The sequence below is a fragment of the Ostrea edulis genome, chromosome 7 (genome assembly GCF_947568905.1).
Source record: "Ostrea edulis chromosome 7, xbOstEdul1.1, whole genome shotgun sequence".
NCBI lineage: Eukaryota > Metazoa > Mollusca > Bivalvia > Ostreida > Ostreidae > Ostrea > Ostrea edulis.
In genome coordinates this window covers 12,158,789-12,183,244 of record NC_079170.1, presented here as the reverse complement: position 1 = coordinate 12,183,244, position 24,456 = coordinate 12,158,789, and the positions used below count along the sequence as shown (strand labels likewise).

General features: G+C 37.6%; 2 protein-coding genes across 10 annotated transcripts in view; both read right to left on the bottom strand.

Moving 5' to 3' along the window:
* Nucleotides 1-6,445: 6,445 nt before the first annotated feature.
* LOC125653677 (GTPase IMAP family member 7-like) lies at nt 6,446-11,542 on the bottom strand. The gene is made up of 2 exons (XM_048883240.2): nt 11,360-11,542; nt 6,446-11,247 (listed from the first exon to the last, which is right to left on the bottom strand). The coding sequence occupies exons 1-2, from the start codon at nt 11,376-11,378 to the stop codon at nt 10,124-10,126; spliced, it is 1,143 nt and encodes a 380-aa protein (XP_048739197.1). The 5' UTR covers nt 11,379-11,542; the 3' UTR covers nt 6,446-10,123.
* A 3,197-nt stretch (nt 11,543-14,739) lies between these two features.
* The window catches only part of LOC125653676 (D-aspartate oxidase-like), an 18,568-nt gene continuing 8,851 nt past the window's right edge, over nt 14,740-24,456 (bottom strand). For 6 of the 9 annotated variants that reach the window (XM_048883239.2, XM_048883235.2, XM_048883234.2 and 3 more), the window contains 9 exons: nt 23,812-23,926; nt 22,328-22,404; nt 22,099-22,164; nt 21,922-21,976; nt 21,413-21,514; nt 21,051-21,124; nt 18,494-18,611; nt 16,016-16,111; nt 14,740-15,630 (listed from right to left, as the gene is read on the bottom strand). In XM_048883239.2, the coding sequence (XP_048739196.1) occupies nt 15,517-15,630; nt 16,016-16,111; nt 18,494-18,611; nt 21,051-21,124; nt 21,413-21,514; nt 21,922-21,976; nt 22,099-22,164; nt 22,328-22,404; nt 23,812-23,926 (817 nt within the window). In that variant the 3' untranslated portion in view covers nt 14,740-15,516. The remainder of the gene's footprint in view (nt 15,631-16,015; nt 16,112-18,493; nt 18,612-21,050; nt 21,125-21,412; nt 21,515-21,921; nt 21,977-22,098; nt 22,165-22,327; nt 22,405-23,811; nt 23,927-24,456) is intronic. The other 3 variants (XM_056143333.1, XM_048883236.2, XM_056143332.1) reach the window with 1 other exon arrangement.

The window sequence follows — 24,456 nt, the reverse complement described above, 5'->3', positions numbered from 1 at the left end:
CTTATTTGACATCACGCTACTATGACTTTACAAAGAGTGGCACTGATTGTCAGTCTACCTGATCACAATGTTACATGTGGCATGATGATGTGCGCATGTTTGTGCATCTTTAAAAAAAAAACAATAAAAGGCTGTATCGGGACACTTATACGAGTAGTGTTATGATAACGATAATTACAATATCTTTGTATGTGGCACGCTAAAGAACCTTCACTGCTCAATGGCCGTAAGCGCCGAGCATAGGCCTAAATTTGAAGCCCTTCACCGGTATTGGTGATGTCTCCTTATAAGTGAAAAAATTCTCGAGTGGGACGTTTAACAGGATATGTACAATCAATCAATCGAATCCAGAAGGAGCTCTACATTTTTCAGATTGCTTCCTACTAAAACTGCATTTTTTTTGACAAAATAAAGTAATTTGAAAGTTTTCAATTTTAAAATATTGTTGCACATAACCTCCACTTTTCATCCATATCAAATCTGGTGTAGCATTCCCCCTTAAATGCCTTTTATATGAAGAACGAACATGCATTATGACTACATGAAGATTATTCAAGGAAATTATACACATTTGTATACAAAATGTTGTTTTAAAAAGTGATGAAAAGACGAAATCTAAATCAAAATGTAAAAGTGTGGTATCGAACCGTGACAAACGAGAGACCCATGAGCCACATTATTCACCTGAATCACCTTGGCTCATATTTAAAGATTTCCCCTATATATTCGCCTGTAAAACTTTGATCCCTATTGTGGCCCCAACCTGGGGGGTGGGGGGGGTGGGGGGGGGGCATGATTTTAACAAACCTGAATCTGAACTATGTCAGGAAGCTTTTATGTAAATGTAAACTTTTCTGGCACATTGATTCTTTACAAGAAGCTTTTTAATCATTTTCCTTATATATTTGTATGTAAAACTTTGATCTCCTATTATGATCCCACCCTACCCACGGGGACCATGAATTAAACAAACTTGAATCAGCACTATGTCAGGAAGCGTTCTTGTAAATGGAAACCTTTCTGGACCAGTTATTCTTTACAAGAAGATTTTTAATGATTTTACATGTATCTATATATTTGTATGTAAAATTTTGATCCCCTATTGTGGCCCCACCCTACCCTCGGGAGCCATGGTTTTAACTGACGTGAATCTGTACTATGTCAAAAAGCTTTCATGTAAATTTGTACTTTTCTGGGCCAGTGGTTCTTAAGAATAAGATTTTTAAATGACCCGACCCTATTTTGCATTTATGTGACTATCTCCTATTTTGAAGTGAGCATGACCCTTCATTTGAACAAATTTGAAAGCCCTTCACCCAACGTTGCATTTTGACAAGTTTGGTTGAAAAAGGCCCAGTGGCTCTGGAGAAGAAGTCGAAAATGTATAAAGTTTAAAGACAGAGAGACGACGGACAATAGGCGATCAGAAGTTTTCAGCTCAGGTGAGCTAAAATGACGGAACCTTGGTATACAATCACGGCAGTATTTATCCAATCTGTGAAAAAATATATGAATATACGTGAAGATGATGAAGTTAAAACATGAATCAGGCTTTCAAAAACAGGTTCCTTAAGTTTTTATTTAGTGAATTTCGACCCCGGGATAGGGGTCACTAAAGATCCTGAATTGTTTTTCAGATTGCAACCTATCAAAATATCATAACTTCATTTAGGGACAGGCCTGTTATGAAGGACTTCAGGGTCAACATCGGTGCTAAAATATGGAAACACTGTTTAAATCAACTTTGGAGATTAATTTCAGCTTCGCAAATAATGAATTTCAGGTTCAAATTGTAAATTTGAAAACTTCACGCATATATTCGTAAAAAACACAATGAAATCATGGGACTTTTTTCGGGAAATTTGTTCTCCCTATAGATGGTTTCTTTCATTATATGTATTGAAAGTCGTCCCATACGGAAAATACCGACCAAAGATTCTAAATTTCGCCATAATGGATTTAATTTGTTGAATCAAAGTAAAATAATTATTATGTAGGAAGGGCATATAGCATGCAAAGGCGTGTGTACAGCTTTCTGGTATATGCTATAAGTAGAAACTTATCACTATTAGTACTCCTTAGTTATGACATACTATATTTCTCCTTAGTTATGACATGATATATTTCCCTCGTGTGTATACACGGGTCTATGATATAAACGGGTTTTATTGTATAAGATCCTGTAATACCGTGTTTTCCGGTTGACTAGCTGTGATCGACCAACCTAGAAAAATAAAATGTTGTATTCACTTGTACCGTCCTTCGAAGTGAACATTTGATTCACCTAAGATTAGGAATTTCAAATGACACAATTGATTGTTATTATTTTGGTTGATCGATGAAAACACGCGTAGCTGCTTGTCTTCATGTTCCACTATCGTGTACACTTGTACTATAAATTGTAAAGAAAGGCTGGCTTCTGTAACAATCTGGAGTAACAATTGTTGAGTTATGGATACACCGAACCCGATCTTAAGGTGACTGATCAGCCATCGTTTGGTAAGATATGCTTGATCTAGCAGAAGATTGTAATGCTTTAAAACATTTAGTCATATAATAAACAAAAACTCGCGTCTTTAATCACTGTTACCTGGGTCTTAAATGCTGTCTAGTTGGCTGTATACAAAGATGGCTGACAAGGCGTTGTTTGGTAAGGTCAAGTAGCCACCAGACGTTGTTAAATTCTAGTAGCCAACAGGCGTTGTTTGTTAAGGTATATTGGCCACCACTCATTGTTTGTTAAGGTATAGTGGCCACCAGACATTGTTTGGTAAGGTCTAGTAGCCACCACGCATTGTTTGTTAAGTTCTACTGGCCATCAGGCATTGTTTGTTAAGTTCTACTGGCCATCAGGCATTGTTTGTTAAGTTCTAGTAACCACCAGCCATTGTTTAAGTTCTAGTGGCCACCATACATTGTTTGTTAAGTTATACTGGCCACCATACATTGTTTGTTAAGTTATACTGGCCACCATACATTGTTTATTAAGTTCTACTGGCCACCATACATTGTTTGTTAAGTTCTAGTGGCCTCCATACATTGTTTGTGAAGTTCTAGTAGCCACCATACATTGTTTGTGAAGTTCTAGTAGCCACCAGGCATTGTTTGTGAAGTTCTAGTAGCCAGCGTTGATGCTTTAAATTATTCAATCTGTATAATAAAACAAATACATGTATTGACATTTTCACGTTTCAACAGCATTCTTAGAGCTTGTTACGAGGAAATTACATGCAATATTATCACGAAATGTCAGTTGGATTTTAAATGTCAAGAAAATACGGACTCCTCTAGAATTGAATCATTTATGGTGCGAACATTTCCCAAATATCAACACGCATATGATAATATTGTAAACATTTATCATGTTCACAATCAACATGTGTAACGCATCTGTATAACGGCCGACTTCCTTAGGAAACTTGAATGAAAATATAAATATCAGCAATACATGCATATTTCTTTTAATTCTAGCCTAGTTAGGTATATCTATCTCAGTAGTGTGTCGACTGCTGATCTTTAAATTGTCTAGCTGGGTAGCTCAGTAGGTTAATGTGTCGATTGTTGATCTGTAGATTGTCTAGCCGGGTAACTCAGTAGGTTAACATGTCGACTGCTGATCTGTAGATTGTCTAGCCGGGTAGCTCAGTAGGTTAACATGTCGACTGCTGATCTTTATATTGTCTAGCCGGGTATCTCAGTAGGTTAATGTGTCGATTGTTGATCTGTAGATTGTCTAGCCGGGTAACTCAGTAGGTTAACATGTCGACTGCTGATCTGTAGATTGTCTAGCCGGGTAGCTCAGTAGGTTAACATGTCGACTGCTGATCTTTAGATTGTCTAGCCGGGTAGCTCAGTAGGTTAATGTGTCAATTGTTGATCTGTAGATTGTCTAGCCGGGTAACTCAGTAGGTTAACATGTCGACTGCTCATCTGTAGATTGTCTAGCCGGGTAACTCAGTAGGTTAATGTGTCGATTGTTGATCTGTAGATTGTCTAGCCGGGTAACTCAGTAGGTTAATGTGTCGACTGCTGATCTGCAGATTGTCTAGCTGGGTACCGGTAGCTCAGTAGGTTAACGTGCCGACTGCTGATCTGTAGATTGTCTAGCCGGGTAGCTCAGTAGGTTAACATGTCGACTGCTGATCTTTAGATTGTCTAGCCGGGTAGCTCAGTAGGTTAATGTGTCGATTGTTGTGTTGATCTGTAGATTGTCTAGCCGGGTAACTCAGTAGGTTAACATGTCGACTGCTGATCTGTAGATTGTCTAGCCGGGTAACTCAGTAGGTTAAAGTGTCGATTGTTGATCTGTAGATTGTCTAGCTGGGTAACTCAGTAGGTTAATGTGTCGACTGCTGATCTGCAGATTGTCTAGCTGGGTACCGGTAGCTCAGTAGGTTAACGTGCCGACTGCTGATCTGTAGATTGTCTAGCCGGGTAACTCAGTAGGTTAACATGTCGACTGTTGATCTGTAGATTGTCTAGCTCAGTCGGTTAACGTGCCGACTTCTGATCTGTAGATTGTCTAGCCGGGTAACTCAGTAGGTTAACATGTCGACTGCTGATCTGTAGATTGTCTAGCCGGGTAACTCAGTAGGTTAACGCGTTGACTGTTGATCTGTAGATTGTCTAGCTGGGTACCGGTAGCTCAGTAGGTTAACGTGACGACTGCTGATCTGTAGATTGCCTAGCCCGGTAGCTCAATAGGTTAACGTGTTGACCGCTGATTCGAGTTCATGCTTTCAAGTCCAGTTTAATTTTTTTCCCGGATTACCTTCCATTAAAACAACAGCATTCTTTTAACTGAATGAGGTAAATTTGAAATATCACTGTATATATATACCCCACTTTCCATCCCTATCAGATTTCTCTGGTGTTAATCATCCTTAACGGTATCGATATCCTAATAGATAGAACTCGAGCTTTTCCACCCGGAGATTGCCAGTTCAATTCACAAGTCGGGGTAGCCAAGGGTGACGCTCCATGGTGTGAAAAGTTTTTCAAAAGTTGGTCAAACCCCAAGATCAAGGTCGCAAGGTCAAATATTTTGGTACCATACGAGGGGTGTCACCACAAAAAATACACATGTGTAATATGAAAACATATCACGATACATTCAAAAGTTGTGGCTAGGGTTCAAGTTTTTGCGGACAAACAGACCAAAAACTACAATTACCGTACCCCGAATCTCCGAAAATGTCAGTGACATACATGTAAAAGATGTAGGACAGATTTGATTGTTTTATGTTAAGATAATGAGATTGGTGAACTGATTTTCAATTTTACTTTTTCTTTTACCGTTATGTTTTTGTGTATTTATGTTTGTTTCCTTATATGTGTACATTATTTGTCTACAGATATTGGGACTATCAAGAACCCTCACTGCTTTGGTCTTGACCGCCATGCATATGCCAACATTTTACAAATTCGATATTGTCAACATCGCGATGTCAACTATGTTAATTCGATACTGTGTTTATATCGCGTAAACTGTTGAAATTCGATTCTGATATGTAGACATCGGAATGTCCAAAATGTTGATTCGACATCGTGTTGACGTGGTCTGCATTGTTATCACTTCTACATTATAGAGATTGTCGACATCACGTTATCGACCCGACATCACGTTATCGACTCGACATCTCAATATCGACTCGACATCACAATATCGACTCGATCGACATCAGGATATCGACTCGACATCACAATATCGACTCAACATGATGTTATCGACTCGACATCAAGTTATCGACTCGACATCACAATATCGACTCGACATTACGATATCGACTCGACATCACAATATCGACTCAACATCACAATATCGACTCGACATCACAATATCGACTCAACATGATGTTATCGACTCGACATCAAGTTATCGACTCGACATCACAATATCGACTCGATATCACAATATGGACTCGATCTACATCACGATATCGACTCGACATCACAATATCGACTCGACATCACGTTATCGACTCGACATCAAGTTATCGACTCGACATCACGATATCGACTCGATCGACATCACGATATCGACTCGACATCAAGTTTTCGACTCAACATCACAATATCGACCCGACATTACGATATCGACTCGACATCACGATATCGACTCGATATCACAATATCGACTCGACATCACAATATGGACTCGACATCATGATATCGACTCGACATCATGATATCGACTCGACATCACAATATTGACTCAACATCACAATATCGACTCGACATCACAATATCGACTCGACATCACAATATCGACTCAACATGATGATATCGACTCGACATCACAATATCGACTCGACATCATGATATCGACTCGACATCACGATATCGACAATGCTGATTCAACACCGTGTTTATTTTTAAAAATCATTTTCTCTGATGACAACACGATGGTTTCCGAAATTTCTTCTTGTAAACATAAAAGTCATTATTTTAGAAAATTATATCTTTTTATTGATACATATGAGTAGAACAATTGCTATAATTAGAATAAAAATTGTCAAACACCTGATTCTTAACATTGTACCAGATCACAAATAATGTGCATTTCATTGTGATTTTGCGCCTGTTTTAGATATCAAATCATAACATGGGTTATATAAAAAAAATCATGTTGCTATTTACAAGAACCCTTTACATTATAATACCTTCATTCTTTATCATAAGACGGGATCCCCCTCCCATAATTTAGGGGATTTTCGTAACTTTGGTATCCGTGATTTTTAGAATCTATCCGATATCATACTGTCTAACATTTTGATATTGCAACGTGTAGCGGTCACCCAGCTAAGTGCTGATCACGCTCACCGTTGCTTAACTTACGTGATCAAGAGAGAGACACTCTAGCACATCAGTAGAAAAGCTAGCTCTCTAGCGAGGCAGTATAAGTTCCCTCCTACACTGACCGCTACATGGTTGACATGATGTAGATGCATGGTCCACGAAGTAAACAGGGTAGGGGGTACATCATTGTACAATGTCGATTCCATATCGTTTAACATTGCGATTATAGATGTCGAAGATGTGATCGATAAAAACAGGATAGTATGTTGTCAAGACAACAAAGATGTTATATACACATCGATGTCGACGATATCGAAAATACATCGTGCACTGGACATACAATGTACCTTGGTAATTCGCCCAAAAGTTGTGACATCTTTATCATGAGTGAACAATTCGATATAACAAAAAACATTTCTATAAAGAATACAAAATTAAGAGTTAGGCAAACACGTACCCTGGACACACCTGAGGTGGGGTGAGGTACAGTACCTAAGAGATGTAAGCATGCCCTGTCGGCTGGCCACACCCACCGTGAGCCCTATATCTAATTAAAAGACTAAACAAAATCTAAACCTTCTTTGCATCAACGTCTTATCGAAAGTTTGCATACAAGCCAATCTGCAGGAGTATGCATGCACTTAAACGGTGTCTGAACATTACGTATTAAAATAGAAACGATAAGGCCTACTCTATTTTCTCTCAAAGCTGCAAATCCCGCTATCCCTGGTGTTTGTTATAAGGAAACTACTGTTATCGTGCAATGACAGAAGGATTATAAATGTCACGAAGGAACTAACTTACAAGGGATTAAATTGTATCTATGTTACGCACATTTGTCAACCCACTGGGTTTTTTTTTTTTTTGGTTGTTGCTTTTCTAAATTGATTAATTTATCTATCTTATGTTATTACTACCATTATTTTGCTTCAGCGTTACATTTATAGATTTTGCACAGAGCTTCTAGAACGATTTATACAAGTAGATAATTTAACATCGTCGGAAACCCACGGTTGATTACGATTCGTTCTTCTCTCCATCTGATGGAGAGAGGAACGAAGCGTAATCAACGGTGGGTTTCCTACAGTGATATTTTAAAAGATCTATTTTATCAACTGTGTTGAAATATGAAGGAGAGGGACCAATCATGGTGTTTGTTGGTTTTACTCGTGGTCTGTACTGTAGATCTAAAGTGGTACTTCACCTACAGCTGGTGATGTCTCAATATGAGTGGAAAATTATCAAAGGGACATAAAATAGAGAAATAAACAAAATAAAACCGCCTTCTGACCCAGTATCATCATTAAAAATCATTTCAGTCATTTTCATAAGACACAAATTCTCATTTTTGTAAAACAGAAAATGACGGGTACTTATAGTTAAAAACTATTCCTTGCCACCTACATACAGTTTGTTCAGGCTGGAACTTATTTACAAAATCCGAATCTTATATCGATCCGTTGACGGGAACGCCCATAACTGCTATCTCTGTATAAAAGTACTCATAATTCTCAACATATTCCTATTGGATATCTCAACAAGATATTACATATACATCTGGATCACATCTCGTTTCATGGCGAAGAATTCTGCACGGATACTCTAGTAATCGAACGTGTTTTATTATTTTGTTGTTCTCGTTTAACGAGCTACACCATTTGACGGACTTTAAAAACGCAACAGCAATTGTTCATAACGTATATTATGGATGAATTATGAGTTACGAATGTTTGCACACTAACAGTATCCCTTTAATGGTGTGTTGTCCTGATGCGTCCTAGTGGTGAAAAGCAGGGCCGTAAATTACATGGAGGCGGAGGAGGCAGCTGCCTCCTCCAACTTTTGAGCCAAAAAAAATTAAAATTTAAAGTTCATTAGAATTTATGTTGTTTCCAATAACTAAGAACATGATACCTCCCTTAAAAAGCATTCCAAATCTTTCTTTTAGAATGAGTTAGTCAAGTAACATCTTAGAAGGCCCTAGAATCAAGGATTTTGCACGAAACGTGTTCAGTGTGCACAAAATGTGCTCAGCGTCTGGGGGCCTGGGCGGCCCCCAGACCCCCGCCTAATTTCCTGCCTCCTCCAAATTGAAGGTTAATTTACGGCCCTGAAAAGTGAAGATAACGAACAGTGATCAATCCCATAACTCCTATAAGCAATACAAAATAGATAGTTGGGCAAACACGGAGACCTTGACACACCAGAGAGGGGCCAGGTGCCTAGAAGGAGTAAACATCCCGTCGACTGTTCACTACCGCCGTGAGCCCTATATCTTTATCAGACAAACAGTTATCCGTAGTCGAAATCAGTGTGCCAAGAACGGTCTAACAATCCGTATGAAAAACATCAGACAGTTTTTGACCCACTGATAAGTTGTATTGGCAACTAGATTGTTATAACGACCATAGAATTTGGGAAATGCTTACTATAAACGAGATTGTTGAAACCCCTGTACCATCAACTTGTTTAGCAGTAGCCTGCCACGATTTAAAAACTAACAGAACAAGCTAATTAATGCGTATCGAATCAGTTGAGAGATATAAACACCATATGCAGGTGATTATGGAATGTTGCTGCATAAATATGGGAAGTTGACGATGGAGAAACTGAAACCATCCCGTCTGAGATTTAAGTTTGAGGTTTAAGATCGTTCGTATAACTATTGACGTTTGTCATCTAGTTAGTTATGTCCATTTAAGGAGGAATGCTATAAACCAGAAAAAATTTATTTGGATGAAAAGAGGAGGTTATGTACAATAATATTTTCAAGTTGACAACTTTCACATTTACTTTATTTAGCCAATAAATGCAGCTTTAGTAGAAAGCATTTTACAAAATTTAAAACCCGGCTAAACTCGAACTCGTGACGTGCTAACATACCGAGCTACTCAAGTAGGCATTGCTATTTTTAATGAATTTAAAAATATTACTGAAATTTATGTTTTCATTTAAGGAATGAAGTTAATTTTGACCTACCGGGGTATGTTATACGATATAATGTAACTTGGTGCAGTTTACGCTTAATAATCCGGAAGTCAGCCATTATGACAATGTAGAGTACCCCCTTAACTTCTTCAATTACTTGACTTGAAACTATTTTTCTTTAAAAAAAACAAAAAATATTTTCAACAAAAGTTGGTTAAATAAATTTTTGAGAGGAGAAAAAAAAACCCAACAATTTTTAATTTTCAATAATCGGACAAAAAAAAAAAACCCTTTCGTCATACAAGTTTACCTTTCTTGTCAGTAAGATAAATGCAAGAGTGGTAATCCAGATTACTAAAACTAAGAGAAATATACATGTATTGTTAATTGCCTGTGTTTACAGCAACAAAAGCCCCACGATTCCAGTCAGTAAATGTTTGCCCAATGCGACGATTCCTTTGCATATCAAGTTACTAAGAGAGCTATTTCTTTTCGATAGTTCTTTCCGGGCCATTGATCTCGGGTGCGCTCTATGTTGCTTCTTGGATAAGCGAGCCCTTCGTTCCTGAATTTGTCCATGCTGTTTTTCAATCATCACCAAGTCCTTATGTTTTATTTTCTCCATCTCAATCTTAAGAAATTTGACTTCTCGTTCTAGATTAGACTCTGCTGAACCACATCTAGATGGCGGTTTTGAATTTCTACTGACGCGCTTCCCCTCCGTTGATTGGTCCAGTTCTTCAATTCTTCTTTCGATGTCTTTTAATCTCCATTCTTTCGATCCCTTTTCCTTCTGAATGTGCTCTTCGCGTATTTTCAAATACCTCATTTCATTTTCATTTTCTTTTTGATCTTTCAATAGTTCCTCCTCTCTCTTTTTCATCATTCTCTCGGCCTCCGTGTATAACGCGTTTGTATAATAACTGATACAACCATTTTCCTCTACGGTCCTCGCAACCAAACTAAGAAGTGATTGAACCTGTTTGTGTGCTCCCATACCACTGAGTGTGTTATCAAACCAGCATATTCTCCATTTACAATTGTTTAAAAATTCTCTAAATTTAGGAGATATACTGGAGAGGTACTTCGTGGGTGAAGTTGAGCACCGTTGTAAATCGTCATATCGTGTGAATATAACCATCATGTAATCGAAGACTCGCTCCCCGAAATTTTCCACAAATTGATTGATTGAATCTTCCTCTTCTTTGGTGAACCTTGATAGCGCATTGAAAACATAAATAAATACGTGGGGACCAGGAGCTGACAACGCCAAACAACGCGTCACTTCCTTCATGATGACGTCATTGGCTGTAGCTGTATCGAAAGATCCCGGGGTGTCTACTATACTCAGTTCATAACCGAAACGACACGTTTCAGCATACTGGCAGGTCTTAGTGACAGACGATTCAGACACGCTTGAACAGAAAACATCTCGATCACAAACAACATTTGCTGTCGTGCTTTTTCCAGAACCCGTCTTCCCCAGAAGCACAATTCGATACTCACTGGTGGTTTTGTCGTCTGAAATAATAATGTAAAAAATAATAATCTTGAATTGAATCTTATTCTACGCAAGTATGAGGTTAAAACCTTTAAGGTTGATAGCCTTTAATTCTACATCCTTAATCTTTACCTTTTGTGAGTTCTGCCATATCTTCATTCGAGAAGTTAAAACACCATGTTCCTTACGGTGTCAGTTGCAATCTGGTCTTTAACACGCTCATGATAAAACGCGTGACTGTTTTAACATCGTCTTTATTTCCTGCTGTATTCTCTATATACTGTAGTATCTTCCTTGTTTTGAAACCCAGCAATCGAAGCTATTTATTATATACTTGTATTTAGTGATGGCGCATGTTTCTAACGTTTGTTTATGAATTAACATATTTTCAACTGCTTCTAACGTAACTAGTAAAACGGAATAAATGGTATTTTAATCAATAGTTGAATGAAATGAAATCTGTAACAGGATACTAGTCTTATAGTTTACCCTGGGTGATCCCTTGTAACAACATTTTTCTGTTTTGTCTCGGACTATAATGCCGCTCCGTCATTTTTCTGTTTTGTCTCGGACTATAATGTCGTTCCGTCATTTTTCTGTTTTGTCTCGGACTATAATGACGTTCCGTTATTTTTCTGTTTTGTCTCGGACTATAATGCCGTTCCGTCATTTTTCTGTTTTGTTTCGGACTATAATGACGTCATTGAATTAATTTCTTTTGACAACGAGTAGCAAACATTTAGACGGCATCCCGGAGTCCGGAACGTCGTGTGTTTTAAATCCCGGCGTCCGGAACGTCGTGTGTTTGTTTAACATCCCGGAGTCCGGAACGTCGTGTGTTTAACATCCCGGAGTCCGGAACGTCGTGTTTGTTTTACATCCCGGAGTCCGGAACGTCGTGTTTGTTTTACATCCCGGAGTCCGGAACGTCGTGTTTGTTTTACATCCCGGAGTCCGGAACGTCGTGTTTGTTTAACATCCCGGAGTCCGGGACGTCGTGTTTGTTTAACATCCCGGAGTCCGGAACGTCGTGTTTGTTTTACATCCCGGAGTCCGGAACGTCGTGTTTGTTTTACATCCCGGAGTCCGGAACGTCGTGTTTGTTTTACATCCCGGAGTCCGGAACGTGGGGTTTGTTTAACATCCCGGAGTCCGGAACGTCGTGTGTTTAACATCCCGGAGTCCGGAACGTCGTGTTTGTTTTACATCCCGGAGTCCGGAACGTCGTGTTTGTTTTACATCCCGGAGTCCGGAACGTCGTGTTTGTTTTACATCCCGGAGTCCGGAACGTCGTGTTTGTTTTACATCCCGGAGTCCGGAACGTGGGGTTTGTTTTACATCCCGTCGAGAATTTTTTTTTTACTTATATTGAGACGTCGCCAGTTATAGGTGAAGTACCACAATGAATAATACATTCTATATGATATATATTTCCCATGGTTCCATACAATTTGTTAAATCATTCAATTTTACATAAACAGCGTAGGCTTATCATTAACTCTAAACAGCTACTTGAATTCACAATGTTATCTCTTCATACAGGTATATCCGTACCATGTACCAACCTTGGCGGAGGCAGCGATGAACGTTATCCTACTCTTCCGTTATAGTAGTAATTGATATAAGATATTCTATAAATTCTACAAATGCTATAAATACACATGCATGTCCAAAACCACTAGAATATATACGTCTTATTTTGGACTCAGTAGCCCCCCCCCCCACCCCCCGGGCTCCCACCAGGACATCTGCATAGACCCACCTACTGGGACTTCAAAGCAAACCCGGCTTATTACTGCGCCCTCTTCAGAACTTTCTAGATTCGCCAATGTACTTTATCAGTAGTAAACAAATTAATAATTAGCAAACTAAAACGTTACGTTACAATAGCCGTTTTGGTTTGACAATAGATATTCGTGGTTGTGGAAGACGTGAGGGAAGTTCTGATTTGAGACAAAAGCGTAACGCCTGCAGTGGTTAAAAACGTTCCAACAGTCTTGGTGTTTTTGAAAAACCCCAACATACAACAGTCATGTGACCTTTGTTTCAAAAATCAAAACAATTTCCGTCAGTACAAACACTACAGCTGTCTAGATCTCATGTCAATTATTTCAATGACACGACCTAATATACACTTAAGCGTTTCCGCCCATCAGTTTATGTACTTGTATGGGTGTCAATCACTGAGAATAGTTTGTTTTGTATATATTGTTTTATTTCCCCTTCGATGTGGTACATTAAGCAATGTCTCATGTTATGTACATTGTTTAAGTTCATACTACTAGTATTACTGTATATTATGTGTGAACCATATCAAACCATATTGCACATATGCACTCATTATAAACATGACATGTTAATCTAGTACCAATGCAGCGTCCCGTGGTATCTTTTGCATTACAGTGGAGTTAATCATATGTACTTATACTACCTTTACTATTATTACATGTAGAGTTGTCATGTACATGTATATATGCAAGGTGAACATAACGAACAGTGATCAATTTCATAACTCCTACAAGCAATACAAAATAGATAGTCGGGCAAACACGGACCCCTGGACACACCAGAGGTGGGATCAGGTGCCTAGGAGGAGTATATATATATATATATATATATATATATATATATATATTCCCTATGTGTATTTCTGACTGTTTTGCATTAGGATACACGGTGGTACTTACATATAATACAAATAAGTATTATCATGTTCAAAATGTCTCATGTATGAACATTGCTCATACTAATAGTGCATATTTTACTCTTGTTTTGTTCTTTTCTTTTTATCGTCATTGCACATTGAAATGTTAACAATCATGTATGCTGTATGCCCGAGAGGGCCCTAATTTGGAAATAAATCATATTCTATTCTATTCATGTAAAGATACATGTAATACCAGCTTTAGGTGTGTGTTTTCCAATACGTGTAGTTGGTTGGTTGTGTATTGCTTAACGTCCCACTCAAAGATTTTTTTCCCCACTCATATGGAGACGTCACCATTGCTGTTGAAGGACTATAAAATTTATGCCTATACTCGGTGCTCATGGACATTGAGCAGGGAGGGGCCTTTATCGTGCCACACCTGCTGTGACACGTGGCCTTGGTTTTTGCGGTGTCATCCGAAGGACCGCCCCCATTTAGTCGCCTCTCACAGCAAGCAAGGGGTACCGAGGACCTATTCTAACCCGGATGCCAACTACGCGTAAGAATCTGTCATGGAACTACGTGTCTTCATTACAGGCCATCTGTTGGCCACAATCTCCAATTTCACGGCACCGGAGAACTACAATTCCAACACGGACGCTTTTTGCCTTCTTTTTCGTTTATTCAAATTGATAGTGCATTTGGATGACATTTGCTGATGAAAATGGGTAACAATCATGACGTAGCGTATCAGGCTTTAATGAATAAATACCAGAAGCCTTGTCCACAATGGATGACGTTGTATCCATGACAGGTGTGTACGGCAATCGTCTTGAACGCGGAGCCACTTCCGTTTTGGTGTGGATTGATAGGTGTATAGATCTTTATTAACCATACAGTTTATAGATTCACAAAACTTAACATCATAATATACATGACATTGTAACAATACAGATGAAAAATCATACCTGATGTACAAGATTCAATGGGAAAGAGATTCTATCTGTTCACAATTTGTTTTTTGAACTTTTACAGTATAATATTGATTTTGGTGACATTGATAAGCTCTTGAAACCAACAGAAACAAACATATCTATTTTCCTCCCTCTGGGGGATATTTTTCTGGAGCTGCGAATATGATAACAATCTCCTTATAAGACTTAACACAGATGATCGACATTTTATATATGTATGCGTCAATGTAAGGTAAACACAAGTCTTTATACATCTGGGTGATTATTTAGGATTTATATATAAGCTATACAATAATCAACAGTGGCTCTATGTTGGCATGGAAAGCCAGGTACCAAACAAAACTAGAAATCTGTACAATTTTGTTTTTCTTAGTTCTTCATATTTGCGTTTTACAAGACATTGTATTAACTATGAATCCAAAAAGGTCATAATTGATATTCAAATGATTAGTATGCATTCTTTCGTAAATAACCCGAAACCGTTCGAATAAATGCTCACTACATTCTTACAAATTTTGCCAAAATGTCCTAGAAATTATCTGTTAAATGTCCACAGATCGTCCGCTAAAATGTCCATAGAGACGATATGCAACTATTTCCCTCAATATACAAATAATATAATATTCCTTTCCGGTGAATAAGATATGCTTTGTGATATATGAATGTTACTATATTTTCGATTTCCGGGAATTGACAAGATCCACAACCAACGCCGCGGCATCATTTGCACAACCCCAAAAAATGGTCAGACCGGCTCCACCGTGCCCGTAGTTATGGACAATCTTAAAAAGAAATAAAACGCATAGAGAGAGAGAGAGAGAGAGAGAGAGAGAGAGAGAGAGAGAGAGAGAGAGAGAGAGAGAGAGGTTTACACTTATCATTTCAGAAAAATGTTGCAAATGCATGTCATAATTCACGAAAAATGTTTCAAATCAACATTGCACACTATAAATTCACTTAAGGTGTTCCCCAGTATCCCCTCGCAGCATATAGTTGTGGAAGGATGCAGTAACACTTATTAGATTTATACAATAAAATGACAATGTTGGAAAACAGAAAATGTCACCATAATGATGAATGCAAATAAATGTAAATGAACTGATTGGTTGAGAGATACATTAACATGTATATGAACTGATTGGTTGATTGATTGAGAGGTACACTTACTTTGGCCTTTGAGTTGTCTGTGTCTCTGTCAATTTCTAACCGTACGGATTCGCGATAAGGACGGAGTCCTGCCCAAGCACCCTGTCTTTTACTGTCCTGAAACCAGGAAACAGAACATGCGGTTACATGTAATTTAACAACCATTCCCTGTGACGATTGAATGAGTATATAGTCAGTCAAGTAGTACTCACAGTCGGTATTTTCTTCCAACCCCATACACGGAGAGAAGTTGGTGCTAACAATAACATTTACCACAAACTTTACTATTCACCTTATCTACACAAACTTTACTATTCACCTTATCTACACAAACTTTACTATTCACCTTATCTACACAAACTTTACTATTCACCTTATCTACACAAACTTTACAATTCACCTTATCTACCATCATGATGACAATTGATCGAAAAGATTGAAAACAGTGCTTTCGAGCTATATTGAATATTCTTTACAAACAGTGCTTTTAGCTATATTGAATATTTTTTATGTCTTTCTGCAGAAATATAGAAGAGTTATCAATCGTTGTTTATTCTCGAGATGGAAGAACTAGTATCACAAGCAGCTTAACAAGAGGCTCATGGGCCTAAAATCGCTCTTCTGATCCATTGTAGAACAGGCAAAAATTCTCACTAACCAAGATTTATCAATTAACAAAGTTTGATGATGTGAAGTCAAATAGTACCTGGAAATTTAAATGTAACTGTCCAAATGTAGGTCACAGTGACCTACTTTTGGTCGACACACAGAAGACTCAAGATGCATCAACTGACAAGTCAAATAGTATCCAAATATAGCCGTCAAATTCCAAAAGAAGGCCACAGTGACGTACTGTTTGGTTGACACACTCCAAAGACTCAAGATGCATCAACTGACAAAGTTTGATAATTGAAGTCAAATAGTATCTGAAATATTCAAATATAGTCGTCAAATTCCAAAAGTAGGTCACGGTGACCTACTTTTTGGTCAACAAACTATGAAGACTCAAGATGCATCAACTGACAAAGTTTGATGATCCTAGCTTTCATAGTGTCCAAAATATGCATCTAAAATTGAAAATGTGAAATTTAAATGTCTGCAAAATTCAAAAAGTAGGTCACTGTGACTTTTTTTTTTATAAATATGTTTCGAGGTTTGATGATTCTAAACGTCTCGGTATCTGAAATAACAACCTAAAATGTATTCATAAATGATTAGCCATAAAATTCAGAAAGTAGGTCATGGTGACATACTTTTTACATGACGCAGTTCAAGGTCCCATGATCCATCAACTGACAACTTTTGATGATCATAGGCTCAAACGTGTCCAATATATGCATCAAAATCCATTTAATAATAATTACCTGCAAAATTAAAAAAAAAAGGTCACCATGACCTACTTTTGAGACAACATGATATTAGGTCCTAAGATGCATCAACTGACAAAATTTGATGATCCTAGTCCTTATACTAAGCAAAATATCAAAGTTTTAACAAAACAAAATTTAAGGTCAACTTTGAAGTGACCTTGAGACCACACCCTTTGCCCCAGGATGATGCCTTGCACAATTTTTTTTTATCTACAACCTATCCTTATCCTTATGCATAAGTTTGGTGATAATTTGCCCAATGGTTCTTGAGAAGAAGATTTTTTAGCAATCACTACTTTTGTTTGCATTTTCCTAATTATCTCCCCTTGTTAAAAGGTCACAACCCTAGTTTTATTACAAATGAAAGCCCTTTGGCCAAGGATACCCTGTGACAAATTTGACAAAAATTGGCAAAGGGGTTCTTGAGATATAGCCCTTTTCCCAAAAAAGTTGACGCACACCGCACGTCAGACATATGGTCATAAGATTCTTCGGCTTCGGCTCAGAAGAGCTAAAAATCTACGAAAGACAACTACAATTTAATTGCAGATGTAATAATGAAAATTATATTGACATATATTTCCAAACCAAGAAAAACAAACTAAAAACGAAACAATAAACCAAGCCAAAAAAACAAAAAACAAAAACAAAAACAAAAAAAAACCCCAACAGGACATATGATCAAAACGTTCACCTGAGTCACCTTAGTTTTCAATAAGATATTTCCCTCTTTTAATCCCTTGATACATTTTGACCCCAACCCAGCCGCATATACGACTATACATTATAACTCCCATGCCGTTTCTAAAATAGTTTTCTTGCGCTTCCGCGCAAAACCACGTCACTACTTCATAAATATGCATTAGAAAATCACCCTTTTCTCCTCACATTGAGTTGACCGGTACTCCTCTACGTTCTTTGTAAGACTTGACATAATTATCCTTCTAGGTGCACCTTTCTAAAGGCTTTGTATATCCTTCCGTCTGTGTATCTCAAGTTGAGAGTTTGACATAATCTTTAAATCAATATCTACTTTTACCTTTAGATTTGGTTTAACCAATATTATTGCCAGACATGTTGACATATACGTCTGATAAACCTCTCTGAGATATAATTCTAGCAGACTTGCCTTTAAACTTGGCATGACCTTGAGACATCGCTCCATGATGCCGTCAATGTCGGCTTGATCGTCCTCCGTGTTCCAGTCCCCGTCCTGTGCTGTTCCTCCTAACACCACCGTCTCAATCCTACGAAATTCCCCACATCATGTCAAATACAATCAATATCATGCAATATATTTGTAACTGGGTTATTTAAAGGGTTTTTAATTTGCTAAAGTCAATGTTTAAATCATGTAATAAAAAAGAAATCAACCATAAAGTTGGCTGCACATAAAAACAACAGCATTTCAGTTTCTTGTTGAATATATTTAAACCTCGGTTTCACAAAAACCCAGTCTTATCATATTCTAAGTTACAAATAAATAATATAATCCACGGGCATTTTTTTTTTTTTTTTTATCTTTGTTTGCTTTTGGATCTTTGATATTGAAAATATTTCAAATTTATGTTTATAAGATTATCACTGCAAACGAATATTGGTTTTCTTTATTTTTAAATACAGGCATATACAAGTAAAATTAAATGTATGGAAAAGCAATGGCAGACCTATGCAAGATAAAAGGTAGCTATAGGACATGCGGGAAAAATGACCTTGAGTAAGAACAAAATACCCTTGTATGAGAAAAATCACCTTGAAACCATAATATAACAATAACAACAGCAAAAGAACAGACAATGGAACTACGAGAGCTGTTCGATGTTTAATGTGTATTGTACCACAGCGCGATAACGCTTTGCACGATTTTGTGGATGATGATACACTTGAATAGTTCTATTTCATTACCTTTCCAACGGTATAAACACGAGCCTTCAGCTCCACATAGTTTTAAACTTATAGTCATTTCGATAGAGCCAGTCTTTGACCATTGTTGTAAAAATGGTTGGGAAACGGGTTGAGAATATTGAAGAAATTAGAGCTTATATAAATGTTCGCACAAAACTCGGTCATTCGGTAATGCAGATTTTTACTGAATCGGGGTAAGTTTATAGGTCTGATAAGGTATCTTACGAGACAGTTCGTAGGTGGAGAAAGAAATTTCGGACTGGCACAGAGTCCGTCAAAGATGCAGCAAAATCTGGTCGACCTGTGACTGTAACAGGCAAGGTAAATGTCTCAAAAGTCAGGGAAATAATTAAAAGTGATGGCAAATACACGATTCGTGATATTGCCAAAGCTGTTGGTATATCGCTATCGTGGGTGTATTTCAATTTGAAGCGTATTTTTAAAGTACGAAAGGTTTATGCCAGATGGATACCGCATATATTGACAGAAGACCATAAACAGGTACGAGTACAAACCGCTAAGCAACTGCTCCAAATGTTCCCCAAATTCAATCAAAGACAATTTGCAAACATTGATACTGGTGACGAAACATGGGTTCACTATTCCACCAGTAAGAAAAATTGGAAACAAAATATGGCTAACTAAACACGGTAGAAGGCCTGTAGTTGCAGCACAAAGAAGGTTCTTTATTGCATATTCTTCTCATGTGATGGTATATCCGTACACATTCCGGTGCCGAAGGGCAAAAATGTTACCGAGATGTTATACAAAAAGGCTCAAGAAATATTATCATAAACGATGCCCTGTGTCAGGATTTAGGCATGTTCGCCAACTTCATGATAATGCTCTATCACATACATCTAAGCTAGTGAAACAACTTTTAAAGTCGGAAGGTTACCGTCTTGCCACACCCACCCATCTTCACAAGTCAAGGGTTATTGATTCGTTACCTCGCACTAACCCTTGACATCAGTCGCTATATAAAAGTTGGGCTCATTAGACCATTACGCAATCTACTACAAATAAAACATCCAATGGAATCACTGCATACATGGATATAAATGACGCGATCTCATACTGCTGTATTGATAAACACACACAGTCGTAATATTTACACCTCTAATTACGTTTATTGATAGTAGTTAAGTTTGGAAACCATTTTGCCTAAGACAATATTGCTTAAACGATTGAAATAGCCATAACTGTATCAATACAAGTGTTTTTATTTGAATTTCTCGCTTCGCGTTGTTAGAAATAGAATCGCATTCTCATTGGCCCCCACTCTTTTGTGGAACCAATCAGAACGAGCCCTACTTTTTGACAAGGGTTATATTAGTGTGAGGTAACGAATCAATAACCCTTGTCTTGTGAAGATGGCACCCACCATACTCTCCAGATCTAGCCCCATGCGACTTTTTCCTTTTTCCAAAACTTAAAAAGTTCTTATCTGGTCGTCGTTACACGTCCGACAAGCCCTTGGCTCAGTCATCAGTTAGTGCCTCAGAGGTCTACCTAAATCAGCGTACCGTGACCTCAGCCATCAGTTAGTGCCTCAGAGGTCTACCTAAATCAGCGTACCGTGACGCATTTCAGAAATGAATTCAGAGATTGAACTTATGTATTTCAAACAGCGAGAATACATTGAAGGGATGCAATGTTCATTTCAGTATATGAGTGGAAGGCTTTTGAGATATCGTACAATACACATTACATATCGAACAGCCATCGTATATCTAATTCATCATATATTTCCCCCAACTCGAGGTTCTTCAAAAACTTACCCAGGCAGTATATATGTGACGTCATTATTCCTATCTATGTCGATGTAGAAGTGCTTAATCCAGGGCGCCTTTACCTGAAATGTTTCAATATATTCACGTTAGCTGTGCTATTATAAGATTTACTGGTGTTATAATTTAAGAATCAAATTTGCTAAATGTCTCGATGAATTTACTTTGTTGTAAGAATTGTACAAAGAACTGCAGGGGGGGGGGGGGGGGGGGGGGATAGCAAGAGCCTGGCTTGAACATATTCTGAACGGAGTTTAAAAAACGGAGCGAATTCAAAGTTTTTTATACAGTATATGCTTGAAATAATTCATAATCCTAGGAAAGAGGCGGACTTCTTAACTGTGACGTCATACCCTGATCACTTGCCCCCTCTTGGACTTAATTTTCGTGTCGTTGAGAAGTTCTGCAGCACCTATACCGACACAGTTCACGATGATGTCATACGACGATTCGATCTAGATAAGAAAATAATTATCGATATCAATCCAATTTCCCCGAAATTCATATATCTAGAACCACCAACATAATCATAATGACAATTACAATCGACGTGTCATTCTTTTTGACCTATATTACTTAGCTATGTCCAATAGATTATTTTTCGTGGTACATGTATGTTTGAAAAGAAATGAACAAACTTAAACTTTTAAACAATTGCGCGTATTACTATATATCATATTATGTAAGCAGCTCATGAATTAAATTCTGATTTTTAGTCATAAGTCAATACAGCATATTCAATCAGATTGGATTTTTTCATAAGATTTGAAATACAGTTTCGTACTACTACAGATATACTGAAAGCAATCTGAAATGGTCTTTCCAAACGTGGGGAGAGATTCTACAACACAATTGTACATACCTCCTGCAAGGACTTTAATTTCTTTGGAATCACAAACCCCCCTCGATCCCGGAATCTGAAAGTGTCGTTTGTAAAAGAAAATCGTTTTCTTCTCTATATTGTCCTTGAAATGAATACGCGTGAACTGTGTTTTGTACATATTTTTGTAATGCTAGCCGTGTAATAAAATAGACTTACGTTCTCATGTAAGAAGACAATAGGCTTGGAACATCAAGTGTGAAAGCTGTATAGAATATGCCAAACCTGCATTTACAAATCAAAGAAAGGTTTCTCATCTTTATATAATGTGCTCATGTAACAGTATGTAAATGGCAATTCAGAGTCTTCGTTTCCATGTACTTCTTGTATACGTATAGAAATAAGTGAAATTAACCAACATATTGTAGATTTGTCCTGTAAAACTTACTCCTTCCCCGGGTAGTCCTGCAGTTCTTCTTCTTCTAGTCGTCTGAACCCTATCACATCTTTGCACCATGGCGGATCCTGGAGCAAGACGAAAACGCTATACATGTAACATATCAAAATATCAATATTCATTATGTGTATTTTGCTTAACTTCTATTGAAATCCAACCTTTGTCATTTGCAGCTATGAAGACACATTTTATTTCAATCTATATATACTTAGATCCGGTTCTTTAGAACTGTTTGTCCTCGTGTGAATATTGGCGTTCCACGAGCTCCGCGATCTATTTTGCGACACTGTTGGAAAATATGTTTTTTCTGGTTTATATTTTCCCCTTTATTTAAATTTAGCACAATAAATGATGCTGACCTATTTTATACGATTGTTTCTTTTATGACTTTGAACTATTTCTCTTCACTAACGTTCAGATTTGGAAATCATTACCAAATATGGAGGTGAGTCAAGGTCCGGTGACTTTCAGCTGTTACGTTTACATAACTTACAAGTCAATAATATATATTTTTGCGTACTTGAAAATATCTATATTTAACAGAATGACAGAAACAATTTTAATATGATAGAAATAATAAAATGACTTTCTTTGGTTTGTTAAACGGGAGACAATGCAGAAAAAATAATGCGGTTTTGCATTTTCCGCAATGTTTGCAACCTTGCTGTCCTGCTGTTTAAAAAACCCACAGAAAGCATTTTGTTATTTAAATGGTACTCAACATCAACATATTTGATATGCCGTGCATGTGTATTTAACTCAGTCTTACTGCATATATGATGAGGGATCAATATTTCGCTGCTTTAAATTTGACAGACTTTGTCCCTCCGTTAGAAACCAATATAGAATTGTTCGTCAGGATTTTGCACCGTTTGGTGAACACTATGAAGTATAGTTTATATATTAATGTAGACAATCACAACATTTCTTACATTTAAGGTCATATGATACTCAAGAATTTGGACACATCAAATGCAGTACGATTTTGCTGCGTTTATGTTGGATTTTTGTTTTAATTATTTGATCAAACAGCAACAATGTAAATCGGTCACCGATACACGAACTGAACCAATCAAAACACGCGATACACGAACTGAACCAATCAAAAGACGCTTCTGAAGGATTTCAATTTTTGAGCAATGTTAGAACATTTCCAAATAGTTAAAGAAAACTCTAACTAATTCTGTTATTGGACATCCTATGTTCAACACTAGACTCCCGTGGGGATCCGGGTTAAAACCGAGGTCCCGTGTCACAGCAGGTGTGGCACGATAAAGATCCCTTCCTGCTCAATGACCAAAAGCGCCCAGCATAGGCCTAAATTTTGCAGCCCTTCTCCGGCAGTGGTGACATCTCCATATGAGTGAAATATTCTCGAGAGCGACGTTAAACAACATTCAATCAATCAATCAACACTAGAAACTCGTCATTCTCCATCAGCCATTCTGCTGTTTGGCAATCTTGTTGATACTCACAGTTTTCACCTCCTGGCAAAAGTTGAACCCGGAAATAAGCTGAACCCCGTCTCTGTAGGCGGTCTCGGACCGGAACAACCCCAGTAGATATCTGTACGTGTCCATACTCCAACGTCTGTGGGAAGAAACCTCAAATGTGGATCTCTGATGGCTTAAAGATACTTGAGGGATATGAATGGTGTTTAAGTTTTGCCTCAATCACACTGTCCGTCGAATGAATTTGAATTACAGCATGGCACTATACAATATATATTTGAATAAGATGTTTCCTATACGTCATCCTCTTTGTAAGTCACTGACCTAGGGGGCCAAGTTAAGATTTTCATCGACCGATGCTTTCTAAGTTAAAAAAATGTCATTTCATTGTCTTCACCAGTAATTCTCGATGAGAGTAGTCAACAATCAACTTGACATTAAAACCTACAGATTTCGAAGAAGAAACAATCTGAATTTCAGCCTACAAATGTAAGGTATAAAACCATTGGTTGTTTTAAGTATTGTGTGGGTATCAAAACAACTGGCCTAGATAGTACACACTGTCAGCTTTCCTTTTTATTTTCATACAAAAGTTTTAATGATACAAATAACCTATACATGTGGATATATGAATTCAGAATTTAGAATACGCGTTTCTGGGTATGTATT